Here is a 14,353-nt window from a genome sequence, read left to right on the forward strand (position 1 = left end):
CCACACTCTTTCGCTAAAGGTTTCCCCAAGAGCTGAACGTGGGCAAGATCAGTGCGGAGGTGATGTGGAACCTGTTTGCTCAGGACATGAAGTATGCCATGGAGGGTGAGGACCCTTTCCCCAGAGACCTCCTGCCCGCCCAGGGGATAACGGGGCATTCGGTTACCGGAGACCTGTGGGCTACGTGCATGGGGGGGTGGTGCCCTTCTCCTTCCTAGTCTCTGCGTTCTAGGCCTGGAGAATTCCTGGTTTCCAGAGAGTGAAGCTCTTAGAGGATAGGATTAGGGAAACTTAGAGATTGCCCCCTTGGTCTTGTCCCCTTGAATTACATAGCACGATAGCTAGTTTTATATGTTTTCAATAATAATAATAAATGTATAAAATAACATTTATATAATCTTATATTGTTTATATTTATTTTAATAATAATTTATTTTATAAATTTATATATTTATATTATAATATAAATAAATTGATATTATAATATAAATATGTTTATGTTATATCATATATGATATTTAAATACAACATAATTAAATAATAAATATATTCCAAGAAGAAGAATAAATAATAATAATAAAAGCTAGTGTTTAAGCCTCATTTAAGCTTCACAATAACCTTGTGAGGGAGGGGCTATTATTGTCCCCATTTTGCTGATGAGGACACTGAGGCTCACAGCAGGAAAGGGTTTTGCCCAAGGTCACAGAGACAGTAAGTGGCAGAATTGAGTCACAGGTCAAACTTCGGATTCGAACTCAGCGCCTCTCCCTCCCAATTGAGCTTTCTTTCCAGGATACCCCATCGTCCCTGAGTAAATTGTCCTGCCTGGGGTTTGAGCATCCGCTGTGGGCGGTGGGAAGAAGACAGGACAAACGTTTCCTCTAAGCTGTCCCACTTCCTCTCCCTGTTCCTTTGCCCCTTTTCCCAGAGCACGACAAACATCGACTGTGTAAGAGTGCCGACTACATGAACTTGCACTTCAAAGTCAAATGGTTGTACAACGAGTATGTGACGGAGCTGCCCTCCTTCAAGGACCGGGTGCCTGAATACCCTGCGTAAGTCATGCCCAGCCCTAGCCTGAGCTGGGTTCCGTGGGGGGAAGCGAGAAAGGAAGGCATTTACCCACCCTTCCTTGCCCTGGGATGGGGGCTACAGGGGAGACAAGGAGAAGAAGCTAGGCATTGGGTGCATTGGGATATTATGGGGGTGAAGGGCAGGAACTGAGAGAGTCATCATGTACCTCCCATGGCAGGTGGTTTGAGCCTTTTGTTATCCAGTGGCTGGATGAGAATGAGGAGGTGTCCCGAGACTTCCTCCATGGAGCTTTGGAGCGTGACAAGAAGGATGGGGTGAGGCAGGGAGCCCTGGCAGGTGGGGAGTGAGGAGGAAAATGTGGCTCCTGAAGCTTCCTTGACTCACCCCAGAACTTAGCCTGGTATTCACAAACCCATCAAAGAATCTAACCCAGCCCCTTTCTCCCACCCCTGACCTGGACTAACCCTGAAACTAATTAGTCTTCATTCAGAAATTTGTCTCCAATGAATTTGGTGGAGAGATGATATCCCCGCCCAAGACAAGGTCAGGTCCCAGACTACCACCTTCATTGAACAAGCATCAAAGACTCACCATTCTATGACCCTCCCCTTTCCATTCCATCCTCCTCACAGATCAAAATAATCTTCCTAATTATCCCGGCCCTTCTGGAGGGAAACAAGTCTATGCCCATCATATTTGGCCATTCTCCAGATCTAGAATAAGGTTTCAAAAACTCTCCTTGAGCCCCAGGGACCCCAATCATGGTCTGAAAGATGCAACCCTATATTCCCTTAAGACTGGGTAGAGAAAAGCCCACAGTGTGGAAAGGATAAGTCCTCCATTCACCCCACTTCCTAAACACACATCTTCAGTGTTCTGTTGTGCCAAGTAGTTTCTGTGTCCAGTGATATAGCCTTCTTCCTCATTCCTTGGCCCTCTACAGTTCCAGCAGACCTCTGAGCATGCCCTGTTCTCCTGCTCTGTGGTGGATGTCTTCTCCCAGCTCAACCAGAGCTTTGAGATCATCAAGAAACTTGAGTGCCCTGATCCACAGATTGTAGGCCACTACATGCGTCGATTTGCCAAGGTAATGGGGTCAGATGGGAGTGAGGGGAGATCAACCCCAAGGAGTCAGAGTTAGTTAATATGAGAAAGGATTCAGCCTGCACTCATATTTTCATAGACATTAAAATATATCAAGATGAGCTCTTTTACGTGGGAAGAACCACCACAAGAGAGATCTGTATATTATGGGTTTTCTGGACAACAAGAAGCTGGATTGATGGAGAAGGGAGAGAAGTGGGCATTCCAAGAGGAGGGAATGTCCTAAGCAAAAGTGTGGAACAAGAATGTGCGTGGCTGTGAAGGATAAGGGGGGATGGATAATGAGTAGAAGGACCTGACTGGAATGGATAAGGGAGCCATGTGTTTTAGGTCAGCTCATGTAGCCATAAAGGCACCAACTAAACATAATCCTCACCCTCCTATCAGATCCAAGACCAGCTGTGGTCATGGCAACCATGAGCAAGTAACTTCTCCCTAAAAAGAATTTTCCTCATCTGTAAGTCGAAGAGATGAAACTAGTGGTCTCCAAGGAACCTTCCAACTCTAAATTTTACAATCCCAAAATGAAATAAGTAGACAGATGAGAAATATCTTGGAAAAGCCTTATAATGCTGTACAAAGGTAAAAGATTATCACTACCTGGTTTGAATATTTCCAAAAAGTATTTTGAGTACCATCAGTGAACTTTAGTTTAAAGGTACTTTATGAGTCTTATCTCCTGGGTTTTCAGAGCCCTCGATGGATCAATCTATTACTAGTATTGTTATAATGAGGAGTTGGTTCATGGCCCTCTCCCCCTTGCTCTTGTATTCTATCCTCCAGCCGGAGCAGGCAAGGCCAATTTGTCCATGTCCTCCATCTGCTGTATTGTCTCTTTGCTTTCCCCACAGACGATCAGCAACGTCCTGTTACAGTATGCTGAGATCATCTCCAAGGACTTCACCACCTACTGCTCTAAGGAGAAGGAAAAAGTGGTGACGTGTGCTCCCTACCCTGAACTCCTGGGGCCCTGCTTACCCATTCCTACTCCCCTCCATCCACTCTTTTGAATCATATACATGTGAATGCATATGTGCATGGGTGTGTATGTGTGTGGGGGGTGGCATTTAAGGAAATGATCATGTGTATCTGAAGATGGATGAAAGAGTACAAAACTAGATTTGGAGTTAGGGGATCTTGGCTCCAGGCCTTGTTCTGTTAGGACATTACATTATGACCTTGGGCCAGGCGTTTTTTGTCTTTGGGTCTTAAAATTTCCTCATCTATAAAATGAGGGCAGTTGAGATCTCTAAGATCCCTTCTAACTTTAATTTCTATGACTGTGAAAGAGATAGACAAGGGACATCTAGATGCCTTTAGTGGATAGGGAGCCAGGACTTGAGTTGGAAGGACTTTGTTCAAATCTGGCCTCAGATACTTCCTAGCTGTGTGATTCTGGGCAAATCACTTAATCCTAGTTGCCCAGCCCTTACTGCTCTTCTGCCTTGGAACCAATGCTTATTATTAATTCTAAGACAGAAGGCAAGGGTTAAGGAGGGAATGAAGGAGGGAAGAAAGGAAGAAGGGAGGGAAGAAAGGAAGAAGGGAAGGAAAGAAGGAAAGAGGGAAGGAAGGAAGAAGGGAAGGAAGCAAGGAAGGAAAGAAAGAAGGAGGGAGGGAAGGAAGGAAGGAGGGGAGGAAGGAAAGAGGGAGGGGAGGAAGGAAGGAAAGAAATGATGGAAGGAGGGAGGGAAGGAAGATAGGAAGGCAGGAAGGACAGAAGGAGGGAAGAAAGGAAGGAGGAAAGAAGAGAAGGAGGGAGGAAGGAAGGGAGGAAAGAAGGAGGGAGGGAAGGAAGGAAGGAAGTGGAAGGAAAGAGGGGAGATAGGCAGAAGATGTATTCTGTGTTAGAAGACGTATACATTTGTTCATGTTTGAAAGTGTATGAATACGTATCTGAGGAGAGCTGAGTCTGAGTATGTGTGTGTATGTGTATGTATATGCATAGGTATCTATATATATGGTTTTAAGACCACCATCTAATGAATATTAAAAATTTAAACCATCTAAATGATAGGAAGAGGAGGTGGAATTGTTATTTCATTGGTAAAGGGAACTCTCTTTCCCATTGAAGGTTAGCTGTTTCTTGATAACTTATATTCTTAGAGTTGCCTAGTGTCCTAAGAGGTCAACTGACTTGTCCAGGGTCACACAGGCAGTATATGTTAGAGATAGGACTTGAATTGAGATCCTCCTGCCTCCAAGGTTGGCCCTCTATCTGTTATGCTGCATTGATCAGTCCAGCTAAGATGTGTCTCCCACGAAAACCCTTTCATAATCTTTATATATAGCCTTCCTGATCCTTCCCTCAGATCTGCTCCATAGATAAATAGATGGATGGGTGGATGGCTAGGTCTAGATGATATAGAAATATAGACAATTATCTCAGTCTAGAGAGAGATAAGATATATGTACATATGCATGTACATGTGTGCACACACATATATGTACATATATAATATGAACATGCTCTCTAGGCTGCACCCTAGAACTGTTCCTCACAGGCCATGTGCAGACTGGTGTACTAGAAAATGCATTTCAGCCTCTCAGAGGAGGTGCAGCCCACCTTTATTGGACCAACACTCAGAATTTGGAATAACTTCCAGTCAAAGATGTGTTCTATTTCTTTAAAGAAAAGTATGGTGAAACTAGCTCAGAACATGATCTTCTGGGGCCTGAATCCTTTTGGAATAGCAGTGTCTTAAGACTTTGGGTGGTGGGGGATGCGGTGCTAGGTGGTTCAATGGATAGAGAGCTAAGCCTGGAAATGGTTCAAATCTGGCCTCAGATACTTTCTAGCTGTGTGACCCTGGTCAAGTTACTTAATCCCAATTGCCTGGCCTTTACTGCTCTTTTGCTTTGGAACCAATATAGATTCTAAGACCGAAGGTAAGGATTTAAAAAAAAAAAAAAAAAAGACTGGTTGGGGAGAGGCAGGAGAGGAGAAAGTTTTTTCCAAGGAGCCATTATTATGACCATAGCACTTCTTGTCCACATTTACCTCATTCATACCAGAAATTCCAACCAATATAACCCCCTTGGATACAGTAGTGTATGAATCTGTCATTCTGTCTACAGGTGAAGATTTATATCTGAGAGTAGATATGTGTATAGAATGTATTACTGAGGCTGTGTGTGATTTCCTTTTCTGCCACATCCTGTCACCCCTACTGCCTACTGTCTCTATCACCCATCTCTCTCTCCCCTTCATTGCTTCATCCCTACTAATTATTTTCCTCCTCATTCCCCTCAGGCCTCATTCCCCTTATTTGCCCATTGTCCTCAGTCATTCCCATATACTAGGGCCATAACTTGAGCTCCCTTACCAGAAGGGTGTGTGACTCAGAACCCTGAGACTTTCTTATTCCATCTTTTTCCCTTGCCTATCTCTGACCTAACTCTTGAGGGAAACCAGAGACCCTGAAGTCCACTTTTAGTTTCCAGACATATTTGAAATCCCAAAATGACACTGAGCTAATCATCATCACTGTCTGGGTCACTGATTCCATCTCTGCCTAAAACTAGGAAGAAATCTCAGCCCCTTCAGTGTTGCCTATGGTGGAAGGTGGGGAAGGGAGGGATCAGGAGTCCCTCTTGACCTGTGTCTTCAGGGAGAGCCCCAGAGGCCTGGATTCTGACCCTCTGCCTCATTCCACAGCCATGTATCCTCATGAACAACACCCAGCAGCTCCGGGTACAACTGGAGAAGATGTTTGAGGCCATGGGTGGAAAGGAGGTAAGACTTGGCTGGAAAGGGTTGGAAAAATCAGGGGTCCCACATATGGTCTCTCTGATCCAATGTGTCCTCAATGATCCCTTCTGTTCTCTCTGACCTGTATCACCTCTGACCTTAGACTCTTTTGCTCCCCCTTACAAAGAAGGACGTTGTTCTATGGGCTTCCTAGGCAAGTGGCCATAATCAGTGGAAGCAAAACTCTTAGCTTGGGTATTTCCTCTTCTTTTTATGAATCAAGGGCCTTGAGGAAGATGGGTAGAAGCCAGCATACTTGGCTCTCTCCTCTACCCTTAGTCCAAACTTAATCAAATCCATTTACCTTGAATACTATGGATGAGATGACTGACCAGAAGGATTCAAGGGGTGGAATCAAGAAAGGAATCTAAACCCTTCATGATATTCACAGGAGCAAGGACTAGGAAGAATTTAAAGATAAACATAGGAAAGTTTCCTTTTCCTTATGAATTGTTTAAGTGAAGCATTAATGACAGATTTACCACATTTACATAGGACACAAAGTTAGTAGGCTAATGTAACAGGGTTAAGATCCATCAACCCTTTCACAGGCTCATATTTTATACCTACATATTCCAATAAGGTGAAATCAGAAACAAATGTAAAGTCCTACACTTGGGTTCAAGTAATCATTTTCACAAGAGTGTTGTGGGGAGAAGAAAGAGAGCTATTAATTGACAAAAGTTATATCTGAAAATGACCTGTGGCTCTTAGTAAACTAAAAGTTTATTAAAATTTTTTTTATTATAATAACAAATTTCCACATAAGTTTTCTAAAGTCATATGATCTGTATTGTCTCCATCCCCTCTTCCCTCCCCCCATACCCTGGAGCTGACAAGCAATTCAATCTGGGTTATACATGTATTATCACACAAAACATATTTCCATATTATTTGTTTTTGTAAGCAAATAGTCCTATAGAACCAAAGCCCCCAAACATATACCCAAATAAGTAAGTGATAAATCATATTAAGCTGAAAGTTTAATGAGTCAGTGGTGTGATGTGGCCATCAAAAAGAGCTAGTGGGATCTTAGGTTATACTAAGAAAGGTTTAGTGTCTAGCATGAGCCTGCTGATAGGATATATGGGTAACCCAAAAGTCTTAAGCTTAAAACTGCACTAAGACTTTTGGGATACCTTATATATCTATTGTTCAAGGATCAACCCCTAGAGCCCTGCCAACTATAGGGGAGTGAGTGTTATGGTTGCCATGGTTCTCAAACACAATCTCCATCTTCAGTTTGTATCCATGGAGGGAAGACCCATCTATGTCATCACAGTTCCTTTAGAAAGTGACCAAAATGAAAGTCCTCCCACTGCCATTTTCCCTGGTTGGAGCACATCTCACATCTGGGTTCAGTTATAGATATTAGGTTTTAGGAAAGCCACTGACAACCTGGAACATGTCCAAAGGAGGGCAACCAAGATGGAGAGGAGACTGAAGACCCAGGAAACTGGGCATATTCATCCTTGAGACAATTTGTGGGGGGTGGATGTAAAGGGGAAGAGTAAGGACTGTCTTCAAGTATATGAAAGGCTATTCTATGAAATAGGGATTAGACTTGGCCCCAGAAAGTGGAATGAGGGACAATGTGGGTAATCACAAGGGGGTCGATTTCAGCATTGATCAACAGGTATTAATGAAATGTTTATTATGTGCCAGGTATACTAACTAGGCACTGGTAAGATGAAGGCAAAAATGAAATAGTCTCTCCCTTCAAGGAAATTACATTCTACTAGAAAAGGAAGAAAAATGTAAGGGCACAATAGATAGAGTGCCCAGCCTGGAATCAGGAAGGCTCTTCTTCTTGAGATCAAATCCAACCTCAAGCGCTTCCCAGCTGTGTGATCCTGGGCAAGTCACTTAACCCCCATTGCCTAGCCCTTACCACCCTTCTGCCTTGGAACCATTATTGATTGTAAGACAGAAGGTGTGTGTGGAGTGCGGGCGGGGGCACAAAAGAACAAAGGAAAGGAAGGAAGAAAGGGGAGAGGAGGGAGGGAAGAAGGGAGGGAAAGAGGAAAAGAGAGAAGGAGGGAGAAAAGAAGAGCAGCCTAAGTGTCAAGGAGTTCCCAGAGGCTAGAAGTATTCAAGTAGAGACTGGATGACTACTCCTCAGGGATGTTGCAGAAGGGGTTCTTTCTCTGGTTGTGCTCAATTGTCTTAGAGTCTATGATTTTCTAGAACTCAAGCCAAAGGTGTTGTCAGTCTGGCTAGTTTGATCAGCTAAGGGACATGGCACCTACAGACCTCAGAAGGTCTGAATCTCTGACTGTTCCAACTCTTTCTTGCCCCTCTGAGGGCATGGGTCCACTCTGATCACAGTCTCATCCTCACCCCATCCCTATTCTCAGCTGGATGCTGAAGCCAGTGACATTTTAAAGGAACTTCAGGTGAAACTCAATAATGTGCTGGATGAGCTCAGTCGACTATTTGCCACCAGGTATGTGCTTGTATAGGTATATCCATTCACAGTATGGGGGGAAAGAGAGGGAAAGAGAGAACTAGGCCTCCAAACTCCTAGACCTCAGCTACTAAAGATCTCTGGGAAGAGGCCCATGAATAATAGGGCCAGGTCTGGGGGGGATTGGAATATATGGGTGATTGGGGAATATATGTATGTGTGTACATGGTCCAGGGGGTAGGGGGAAAAGGGAATGTCTTCATGTGAGAATTTCAATCCCAAGGCTACAACCCTGTCTCCCTGACCTCATCATTCCATCCCCTTCCTCTATCCCCTTAATCATTCCATCCCTATGCCTCTCTGATCCAGTCATTCTACTTCTTTTCCTCCATGCCCCCAACTACTCATTCTGCTACCCCAGACACTCCACTCTTTCACTTGACCCCTTCTTTGCCTCTGCCCTGATCTCAGACTTCCCTCTTCTAGAGAATCAGGGTGACCCTTCAGAGAGTCCCCTGTTGATACTTAGCTCTATGCTCCTAGCTTCCAGCCACACATAGAAGAGTGTGTCAAGCAGATGGGGGACATCCTGAGTCAAGTGAAGGGCACAGGGAATGTGCCAGCCAGTGCTTGCAGCAGTGTTGCCCAGGATGCTGATAACGTCCTCCAGCCCATCATGGACCTGTTGGACAGCAAGTGAGCCTCTACCTTCAGGGCCCAGAAGGAGGGAGGGGATCATGTAAAGCCAGGAAAATGGGACATGGAGGGAGGACCACTGGGAAGAAGGAGGGCATAGTGAGCATGGTGAGAATTACGATATCTTATCATTATCACACATCTTAGAATCACCAATTTGGACTCTTAGACTTAAAATCACAACCCAAACTTTCTCTTTAATGGGTACAAAGCCCTTTCTGTATATCAACTCTGATATAAGTAGTGCAAATATTATTACCCCCACTTTACAGATGATGAAACAGAGGCTCAGAGAAAGGGAAATTACTTTTTTCGAGTCAGTCAACTGTTAGGATTTGAAACAAAGTCTCACCCAAATCTTTTCATTTTAATTTCATGGAATCTTACTATTTAGAGCTTCGAGTAAGAAACTCTAGAACCTAAGAGGAAGGAACCTTGCAGATTTTCTAGTTCAATCCTTTTGTTTTATAGGAAGATCCCATTTTCCCAGAGGAAACTGAAGGGAAGGGATTTGTCTAAGGTCATGCAGGTAGTACATTAGTAGAACCAGTATTTGAACCCAGAACCTCTGGGTGCTTTTTCTAATATACTATCCATAGAATTTTGTATTCTTTTGACACTCTTTCCAGCATACCATCCATAGAATCCTAGAGTTTTAGACTATTAGAATTTTAGATGCATAGAATTCTAGAATCTTAGATTCATAGAATTCCATAATCTTAGACTCATAGAATTAGTTTCATAGATTGCTAAAATCTTAGACTCATAGCATCCAATTGTGAGAAACTTAGACTCATAGACTTAAAAAACCCTTACCTTCCATCTTAGAATCAATACTGTGTATTGGTTCCAAGGCAGAAGAGCAGTAAGGGTTAAGCCATGGGAGGGTAAGTGACTTGCCCAGGCTCACACAGCTAGGAAGTGTCTGAGACCAGATTTGAACCTAGGACCTCCCATTTCTGGGCCTGGCTCTCAATCCACTGAGCCACCCAGCTGCCCCCTGCCTTATAGACTCTTTTTTTTTTTTTTAACCCTCACCTTCCATCTTGGAGCTTACTATAAGATCACCAGCTCCATCTCTCCAACCAGTACAGGGATCAGTAGATACTTATTGACTGAATTATAGTCAAAGCCTGGGGTTTTGAGGAGCCACATAAGGGAAGGAATATTGGCAACAGTGAGAAGGATGGGGTTTTGAGGGGGTTGGAGGAAAGGGAGAGATAGAACAGGAGTTGCAAAGTAGAGAAAAAGCATGGAAATGTGGTGGCCACCTGGGGACAGTGACAAGGGAAATCTATACTTAGTATCCTACCCATCTTTACAAAAGATGAGCTCCCCTTCCACAAAGCTAAAAAAGATCAGAGAGGACCTGTGCTGCCTTTTCTTCCCCCTCTGTCTTTTCTTTGATGCTGTGCTATCTGAATGAAACGGGAGAGGGTCTGAGACATGGGTGAGGCCCCTCCTCACCTATGGATGCCAGCTCAGCCCCCCTGCCCACCACCCATCCCCAGCCTGACCCTCTTTGCCAAAATCTGTGAGAAGACAGTGCTGAAGCGAGTACTGAAGGAGCTCTGGAAGCTGGTGATGAACACAATGGAGAAGACCATAGTCCTGCCACCCCTCACAGACCAGACGGTAAGTCTCAGCAGGGGCCCTCTACCACCCAACTATGGCCTGCTTCTGTCTCTGACCAGGCAGGACCCAAAAGCTCAAAGTTGGGGCTTGCTGCTACACAAATAGAATCCATGCATGGATCAGAGAACAGAGACATCAGGAAGCCAAGAGATTAAGTGGCAATTCCAGAGTTTTGGTTAGAAATCATAAACATTAGAAGTAAAAAGTTCTAAGGAGAGAGGTCAGAGAACAAAGACAGTAGAGAGGTCTGGGAACAGAAATATCAGAGATCAAGGTCAGAAATCTATAAGTTCTGTCTTCCATCTCCAAGAAGAAGACCATTCCTCCCAAAAGTCACCTCCAAGATAGCTAGGGCAGGACCAAGGAACAAGGATGGGTAAGAGGAGACCAGACTATGAAAGACTAGAAGCCATCATCTCCCTCTATCAGCAGTGGATTTGGGACTCTAAGGAGGCCATCTGGGGTTCAGGGGGGCAAGGGATCATCAAGAAAGGAGAATAGCCCTGGGGAAGAAGCAAGAAGGGAGGGCTTTGGGGAGGGGGTGAGAAAAGGAGAAGATGAGATTTTTCCTATAGTCCCTTGTTGGAGCTGTTGTGAGTCCACCCCATACGTGGCCACATTTTCTGATTCCCTTGCCCCCTCTGGAGAGACGACCCTTTTGGGGAAGGTGGAGGGGTTAGTTGCTGTGACTTTAGGATACCCAACATAGAAGGGAGAAGGGAAAATGAATTATTAGGCCAAAGGCCTGAATGGGAGCAGGGAATGAAGAACTGGTAAGAGTAGTGGAGGGAACGTCAGGGTTGAAATCTCAAAGCTAGTGGTCAAGGGCAAGACTTCTAGGAACCAGAGTATAGAGCAAAGGTTTAGGGCTGAGAAAACAGTGCCTTCTGCTGATTGACCCCAGAATGACTAAACAGAGACCACCCAAAAACTGACCCTTAGAGATGTAAGAGACCCAGACTGAGGTCCAGTCTGGAAGGACAGGGATTGAGTCCCAACCCTTGACTGTAGGAGGCAATCTTTTGCTTATACTTGATTATTCCATCCCCCTGCGGCAGATGATTGTAAGTACAGCAGCCCGTCTCTGTCTGTCTGTCCGCTCTGTGTTCGAACCTGGTTGGTCAGTCCCCTGTCTTGTGTGGCTGCACTCCACCTCACCACCCCAGCCCGGCCTTGGCCTTGGCCTCAGCCCCTCCCCAATATCCCCATGTTCTCGAGAGCCCCTGCCTGGCCGGACTGCTTGGTGCCAGTTGGGGTGCCCACCATGGGCACTGCCATTCAAGGATTCTGCCTCATGTTTGTCTTGGGGGAGGAGGGGACCCCTGAGGGAGGGAAGGGATGTCCCTCTCCCTCCTAACCTTATACTCTCTTCCCCATGCCTAAGATGGCATGGACAGTGCCCATAGGCCTGCCTTTCAACAACACAATCTGGGGGCAGAACCTATTATTCTGTAATCTGCAATTCTTGGGATCCCTCTTTAGTAGCTGCCACTCCTGACTTCTCCTCTCCCTTCCACCTCTTATCAGAAATTACCTAGGAAGAGAGTGGGGCAAGGAATGCCAATTGTGAAGACCAATACCACTTCCCCCACCTCCCATCCCCAACTGTAGACGTCATTCAAGATCCCTGGTTCCTTTACCAGAGAGTCACATAAACTTGCTTGACCTGCAAGGATTTGGAATTGGAGGAAAGACTACTGGCCCCATCCTCCCTCTCCCCACCCCTTCTAAGAGCTGTCCTCCTCCCATCTCCACTAAGGGCGTTCCTATCCCTCCTTCCCAGCCTCAGAGGCTCCCCACTTCTTTCTCCTCACCTCTCAGGGCTTCCCTTCTCTTCTTCCCTTCTCCCCATTCACCTACAAGCCAGATCTTTGCCCCCCTCCCAAAAGAATTCCCTGGGTAGATGGGAACACCAGAGTTCCTCAGCCAATGTGGGAGGGATGCCCATGTCCCAGGTCAAGAGGCTCCACACCCCCTTTCCATCTTAGACCCACCAGCTCAATGGGGGAGGGGGAAAGGGGAGAAGACTCAACAAAGAAAGGGGCCCCAACATCATAGTAATGTCCATGACCCATTTAGGCAAACCCCACACTCCCCATTCACACACACACACACACACACACACACACACACACACACACACACACACACATATACACTGAAACATACAGATGTGAATAGGAACATAGACCTTCATACACCAACACAAAAACAAATACTATGAGATTCCATAAATCTGCTTGTGCCCTCTCTAACGCACAACACATGCCTACCACTCTCTTGGGCTTATGAAAGAAACCTAAGGCGATTCCTGAATTCTTGTGCTCACACACACACACACACACAATTCTTATAAATGCACACACATATTTGAGTATACCCACACACACATAGACAGGCACACATTGTGCACCAGGACCCTCGGGCACACATAGGAACACTTACACACACACACAGCCTTGCGACATCACTCGACACCACTTGCTACAGTTGATGGACTTATGACATTGTTTCTACAGGGAACGCTCTTGAGAAAACATGGCAAGGGATTAGAGAAGGTAATGAGGGCCGATCCCCAGATGACCTGAGGCCCGGGCCCCACACTCAGCTCTGCCCATGCTAAGCCTGTGTGTCTGTGTGTCTGTATGTATGCTTGTGGGGGGAGTTAGACTGCTGACGGATGGGGTAGACAGAGAACAGATAGCTGGGAAGAGATAGACAGGGGCCAATCAGGGTTTGACTTTGTAGGGAGGTAGTTCTGTGTGTGTGTGTGTGTGTGTGTGTGTGTGTGTGTGAAGTGTACAGGTATCTGCACACCGAATAGAATTTGCATCCCTTCACAACAAACTCCCAGGTTTCCAAGATGTACTGATCTATCAACCAGATCATCCCCTCCGGCTTGGAGAGCGATTTCTTATTTGCATTGTGGTGGTTTGTTGAGATGGGATTTGACCCACAGAGAAGAAAGTGAAGTGTGTGTATATGTATATGTGTACATATGTGTGTTGTTCACTTGTATGTACAGGCAACCCCTTCTTTTCCATATGACCTCCCTCCCTTACTGCTTGACAAGTAGGGGATGTCATTTCTGGCAGTGGCTCCTCCGTTAGTGATAATTAATGTACTCCTGAAAGAAGACAATAGTGCATGAGTTATGGGGATCACGCATCCAAATGATCTGTGTACTTGGAGGAGTGAACGTCAGGAATGTGCTTTGTTTAAAAGTTGGGGTTGCCTGTTTTGTGTGTGGGTATGTGTATACACCGATATGTCTGTATATTTGTATACATTTAGCATGTTTCTGTGTCTCCATGCTTATGTGTTTATTTCATGTATCATGTGTGTTTTCACACAAATGCTTTCCACACATATGATATGTGTTTCTCTGTTAACATTTGTGCTACATTCATTTTCTCTCCATGTAGCTATGTATCTATTATGTCTGTGTCTATGTCTGAGTCTGTGTCTCTTTTGTTCAACATTTTTCAACAACACTTGACCGAAGACATAGGTGACCTGTTTGTCAAGTTTTCAGATGACACAAAGTTGAGAGGAAGAGCTATCATATTTTAAGAACAAAAAGCAGGATCCTCAAAGATCTCGACAGGCTGGAATATTGAGTGAAGTCAAGTAAAAATGAAACTTAATAATAATAATTTAAAGATCTACCCTTAGATTCCCAAAATTGACTTTCTAAGTACAAGACAGAGGAGGGGTTTTAGTGG

The 14,353-nt window shown here is 44.9% G+C and overlaps 1 protein-coding gene across 1 annotated transcript in view; it reads left to right on the forward strand.

Moving 5' to 3' along the window:
- UNC13A (unc-13 homolog A) overlaps positions 1–14,353 on the forward strand; it is a gene marked incomplete at its 5' end in the record, with an annotated part of 76,468 nt that overhangs the window by 42,460 nt on the left and 19,655 nt on the right. Inside the window, 11 exons of the mRNA XM_044685309.1 lie at positions 20–105; positions 929–1,055; positions 1,253–1,349; positions 1,979–2,122; positions 2,991–3,074; positions 5,798–5,875; positions 8,248–8,336; positions 8,841–8,993; positions 10,505–10,628; positions 11,687–11,692; positions 13,148–13,186. Of these exons, the coding sequence (XP_044541244.1) occupies positions 20–105; positions 929–1,055; positions 1,253–1,349; positions 1,979–2,122; positions 2,991–3,074; positions 5,798–5,875; positions 8,248–8,336; positions 8,841–8,993; positions 10,505–10,628; positions 11,687–11,692; positions 13,148–13,186 (1,027 nt within the window). The remainder of the gene's footprint in view (positions 1–19; positions 106–928; positions 1,056–1,252; positions 1,350–1,978; positions 2,123–2,990; positions 3,075–5,797; positions 5,876–8,247; positions 8,337–8,840; positions 8,994–10,504; positions 10,629–11,686; positions 11,693–13,147; positions 13,187–14,353) is intronic.

This window comes from Gracilinanus agilis, chromosome 1, assembly GCF_016433145.1.
Source record: "Gracilinanus agilis isolate LMUSP501 chromosome 1, AgileGrace, whole genome shotgun sequence".
In the NCBI taxonomy this organism is placed as follows: Eukaryota; Metazoa; Chordata; class Mammalia; order Didelphimorphia; family Didelphidae; genus Gracilinanus; species Gracilinanus agilis.